The sequence below is a fragment of the Stenella coeruleoalba genome (assembly GCF_951394435.1).
Source record: "Stenella coeruleoalba genome assembly, chromosome: 7".
Taxonomy (NCBI): Eukaryota; Metazoa; Chordata; class Mammalia; order Artiodactyla; family Delphinidae; genus Stenella; species Stenella coeruleoalba.
Window position 1 is genome coordinate 38587932 of NC_137153.1, and position 5530 is coordinate 38593461.

The 5530-nt window shown below is 55.2% G+C and overlaps 1 protein-coding gene across 1 annotated transcript; it reads left to right on the top strand.

Moving 5' to 3' along the window:
• Window positions 1-2149: 2149 nt before the first annotated feature.
• Window positions 2150-4099, top strand: GAS1 (growth arrest specific 1). The gene has a single exon (XM_079925889.1). The coding sequence runs from the start codon at window positions 2533-2535 to the stop codon at window positions 3586-3588; it is 1056 nt and encodes a 351-aa protein (XP_079782015.1). The 5' UTR covers window positions 2150-2532; the 3' UTR covers window positions 3589-4099.
• Window positions 4100-5530: the final 1431 nt, after the last annotated feature.

Sequence of the window (5530 nt, forward strand, 5' to 3'; positions counted from 1 at the left end):
TAAAAATGAAAGGACTTTTTCAAGTGTCCAATCTGGCCTTGAACCTTACAGGTGAAGGGTCCATGCCCCAGAAAAGTATTGTGGCTGGTTTGAGCCCTCCTGGCAGGACGGAGATTACAATTCCAAATAACCAAACCAAAGACAAAAACAAACAAAAACAAAACAAAACAAACAAACAAAACAAAAACAAACCCAGAACCTGGGAAATGGTTGTTCTAATGAGCCATACAGTTGCAGCCTTTCTCTCTCTCTCTCTCTCTCTCTCTCTCTCTCTCTCTCTCTCTCTCTCTCTCTATATATATATTAATATAGACTGCGATTGTTGTTTGTGTGTTTTCCATTATTCAAGTCAGAGCAACAGGGTCTGTCTCACTTCAACCTGGCTCTTTTGAGGTTTGTTTGGTTTAGTGTTGTTTTGGGGATTGCAGAGGTGCAGCTTCCTAAGGCAGACCCTGAGCCTCTGAGGAATGCAACAGGCTCCGCAGGAACAGGAGGCTTTTCTGCCGCCGAAGTCTGCAGACGCTGTGTCTCTATTCTAACTTTTGCCATTCCCATCTCACCGGGCCCCCGGGGACAGGCAGACAGCCGAACTCCGTGCGCACTGGAGCCCCGGCTCCCTCGGCTTCTGGAGAGGAGATTTAGCCTTAATTTTTGTGACAGATGGAGTTGATAGTCTCTCCACGGAAAGGGGAGGAAAAAAGCGCCAGTTTTTGACAGGCCGCAGACGCCGGGTGCCTCTGGTGGTCGAAGGCTGCGTTGCGCCGCAGTTAAGGTAGTTCGCAAACTCCCACGCCTGGATCGCAGAGGCTGCTGTACCTGGGCGGTTTCCCTTAAGCCGAGAGAGATTGAAACATGCGCTTTAATAGAAACCTTGGAGGGTACCAATTTATCCCCTTCCTCTATGTTGTGACTGCGGCCAGATGGTACTGCTCAATATCCCTAAAGATTTTTAATACTATTACTGTTTTTTCATCGCCGTCCGTGTTAGAAACTTATATTCTTTAAAAAAAAATTAATTTGGCTTATTGGATTTCTGGCTTGCAATTGGCAATGATGTCTGACCCCAGGGCCATACTTGTCATTGGCGACAGGGTGCTGGGGGGTGAAGGGGTGGTAGAGAAAGGATTTGCAAATATCTCATCAGTATCTCCCTAACTAAAGCGTGTGCCTCTTTCTTGTGTGCATTTGGATTTTTTAAGTTTAAACATCCCGCATCAAATTCTCTGATTTCTCTCCTCCCCCTGTGATGATCAGGCAAGATGCCGATCTCGAAAAACAAACAAGTCTGAATCCAGTAGAAAGCACACATGGGGGCCAGGGACAATTAATAAAAGTACCTAAAAAAAAGAAGAAGAAGCACCAAACAAAAAGGACCGTGGACGAGCCGGTTGCAAACAGCTGCCCCTGAGCTCTGCCCTCTGGTTCTGTGCTCCAGCAAGGGCTCCATATCCGAGCCTCCTTAAGAGTAGGAGGAGCTCCCGGGCCTCTGTCAGGCTCCTTAAGCCGCTCCTTTCAAGCCCTGAATGCCTGAATGTGAGCTGCCCACCACCCTCCCCGCCCTCCCCCACTCCGCAACCCCACTCCAGCGGCTCGTAAAAAAAAAAAAAAGTTTCAACAACAACAGGCGGGACCAATAGCATCTCGAAAAGCCGGGAAAGGGGGCCGAGCAAAGGGCGAAAGAGAGTGGAGAAAGGAGAAAGCGGGCAGGCTCGGAGCGCGCGGGGCCAGGGCTCGGCGAGCCGGAGGAGCGTTGCTAATGTTTTTGTTTGTTTGCTTTTCCATGCATGCATAATGAGGGGGCACCGCGGCACCACGCGGGGGCTCCCGGCCCACTTTTGTATTTAAAGCCTCGCTGCGAGCGAGTCCGCAGCCGGGCTCAGCGGATCCGCTCCCCGGGCTCCTTGTCACCCGAGAAGCCGCCGCCGAGGGAAGCCCGGGAGCCGCTCTCCGGCCGCGCTGAGTTTCCCGTTCTCCCCGCGCCGCCCGAAAAGAGCTCCCCGGAGCTCGGCCGAGGCCGGGGTCGCCGCGGGCGGAGGGGGAGGGGACGCGGGCGGCCGGGCCGCGGGAAGGCGGGCAGCGCCGGGACGCGAGCCAGGAAGCGGCGCGATGCGAGAGCCCGCGGCGGCGGCGGCGGCGCGCCGCTGAGCCTGGGAGGAAGGAGCCGCCGCGGCCGCACAACGGACCTGCAGGCGCGGAGCAAAATGCACCCACGGCGCCGCGCGGTCCCGCAGCCCCGCCGCGACCCCGCGGCCCGCAGCCCCCCGGGGCGGCAGTGAGCGCCTCCCGCCACTGCCGGGGGCCGACCGGAGGGGTTCTCCGCGGCCTTGCACTTCTAGGAAGCCCCTGCAGTCCCAGCGAGAGCCGACCTTCTGCAAGCAGCGGGGCACCAGGCAGCGGCGCGCATGGATTTATGAAAACACTCATGCAAGAAGTTGGCAGGACTGGGGCAAACTTTTCCGCCGGCTTCGCGTCCGCCGCTGCCCGCGCCTCGTGTCCTTTCCGCTCCTCGCCCGGCGGCCGCCGCTGCCCGCGATGGTGGCAGGGCTGCTGGGCGGCGGCGGCGGGGCCCGCGGGGGGACCGTGCCGGGCGCCTGGCTGTGCCTGATGGCGCTGCTGCAGCTGCTGGGCTCGGCGCCGCGGGGCTCCGGGCTGGCGCACGGCCGCCGCCTCATCTGCTGGCAGGCGCTGCTGCAGTGCCAGGGGGAGCCGGAGTGCAGCTACGCCTACAACCAGTACGCCGAGGCGTGCGCGCCGGTGTTGGCGCAGCGCAGCGGGGGCGACGCGCCGGGGGCCGCCGCCGCCGCCGCCGCCGCCGCCGGCTTCCCGGCCTCGGCCGCGTCCTTCTCGTCGCGCTGGCGCTGCCCGAGCCACTGCATCTCGGCCCTTATTCAGCTCAACCACACGCGCCGCGGGCCCGCCTTGGAGGACTGTGACTGCGCGCAAGACGAGAACTGCAAGTCCACCAAGCGCGCCATTGAGCCGTGCCTGCCCCGGACGAGCGGCGGCGGCGCGGGCGGCCCGGGCGCGGGCGGGGTTATGGGCTGCACCGAGGCCCGGCGGCGCTGCGACCGCGACAGCCGCTGCAACCTGGCGCTCAGCCGCTACCTGACCTACTGCGGGAAGCTCTTCAACGGGCTTCGCTGCACCGACGAGTGCCGCACGGTCATCGAGGACATGCTGGCCGTGCCCAAGGCGGCGCTGCTCAACGACTGTGTGTGCGACGGCCTGGAGCGGCCCATCTGCGAGTCGGTCAAAGAGAACATGGCCCGCCTGTGCTTCGGCGCCGAGCTGGGCAACGGCCCGGGCAGCAGCGGCTCGGACGGGGGCCTGGACGACTACTACGACGAGGAGTACGACGATGAGCAGCGCGCCGGGGGCGCGGGCGGCGAGCAGCCGCTGGACGACGACGACGGCGTCCCGCACCCTCCGCGCCCGGGCGGCGGCGCTGCTGCGGCGGGCGGCCGCGGGGACCTGCCCTATGGGTCCGGGCGCAGGAGCAGCAGCAGCGGCTGCCGCTCGGCGACCCGAGGCGCCTGGACCCCGCTCGCCTCCATCTTGCTGCTGCTGCTGCTACCGCTGCTCTTTTAACACTCGCGGCCCCCCGCCGTCGGCCACGGGAGGGTCGGCGCCGGGGCACCTGTGGCTCGGGAACAGAGGGGTGGTCGGGGGTATTTTCCAAAACGTTTTCTAGGTGGTTTCTGCCTAGCCGGTCTCCCCGCCTTGGCTCTTGGCACGACCTTCGCCTCCTCTCCCGAGCAGGACTTTTTGGACATCCTCCCCTGCCCCCATTCCGGGTTCCAGACACTCCCCGCAGAAACCAGCCTAACTCCGGACCCCCGACATGAAACGGGCCTGGGAGGACGGAACCGTAGTCCTGGACTCCGAAGAGAGGATGCTGACCAGTGGGGTCTTAAGAGTTTCAAGGGACTGGGTTCGGAACAGGGGTTTTGAAGGAGGATTTATATTTGCAGAGGGGCTGTTTATTAGCGTTTCTCCTGCAAGGGGGGGAAAATGCCGGTAATCGACTTTTATTGTGGCCAGTGAAGACATTGCAATCGTAACCAATTCATTCGTTTAGTCTTGGTATCCGCGCCCAGAATCCTCAGTTTTTTTGGGGGGGTGGGGTGGGGGGCGGGCGGGCAAGCATGAGAGGGGTTAATTTTCCTTAATTAGTTTTGGGTAAATTTTAGCCCTTAATTTCATTGCCACCACTCTGATCTCTTAGCACATTTCTTAGGATTAAGGATCCAAAAATTCTGATCTAAACAGTTGCTAGTGGTGTTGAACAATGCAACTTTATATTTAAAAGAGCTCTGCACTGCCATCTATGAAAGCCTCTTTATGATGTTTGTTTTGTTGTCATTATCTTTACATCAAGAAATTGTACGTACAAATATGCGGAGAATATATATTGCCTCTGCTTTTATCAGGGCGCTCACCCCTGGTACTTCCTATATAAAATGTATTAAAACTGGGGTTTGTTACCAGTTGTTGTATTTTGTATATAGAATTTTTATAAATTGTATGCTTCAGAAATAATTTATTTTTTAAAAGAAATTAAAAAACTTAAATCCGCATCCATGGTACACCTTTCCTCCCTGAAATGTAAAGAATCCGTTTGTCACCAGGGATCCAAAACCACAGTCCGTTGTGAAGTGTGCTCTATCTAGAACAATTTTGAAATGTACAGTGTATTTTATAGATTTGAAGTTAACATTCTTATTTTCAAGAGAATTTATGGACGTTGTAGAAATGTATAAACGCATTTCCAAACTGCCTTAAACATTGTATTTTTATAGACATTGTTTTTTAAAAAAAGAAGTCCTATGTTTTAAGTAACGGTGGCTTTGTGTATTTTTTTGTTGTTATTTGATTTTATTAAAATGTGTACATCAGTAAAGAGTTTTAAATAATGAATATGGTGTAGTTACTTTCCAGAGTTACATTGTGGTTAACCCAATAATGGGTGAGGAGGGGGGTGGAGGAGCCACTGGGAATCTATCAACCATCAACTGAAATTAAAATACAGTACAAGACAAGAAATGAGGGCTATTATTTCTGCCTTCAATATAATGAACAATTAGACATCTGTAAATGAGGCAGCTACAAGATATAATTTGACTGGTCTCCATTGATATTTACGTTTGTGGAGAGGCTTCACATCATTTGGGACTAACCCAGACATTTCTTTCCCCTCCCCCTTTCCACTGGGACCCTCCCCTTGCCCCCCACCCTCCGGAGCGTCCTCTCTGACTATTAGACATTCTCATACAATCAAACATGCCAATAACATCTGTTATCAATAGGTCTCAGGAAACCTGGGAGACTCAACTTCAAAGTCATTTTCGCACTTTGAGTAAAAAAGTACAAAATTTTGTTACAAAACATTCGGGCGGGCAAAAGTAAACATACTGGGGAGAGGAACAATTACCAGAACTTGTAATATTGTTGTGAGGAGTTGTTTAGCAGTGGGCTGAGGGCTGGGCTCCTGCCAGAGCTACTGATCTACACTCAAACGCCCTTAGATAAA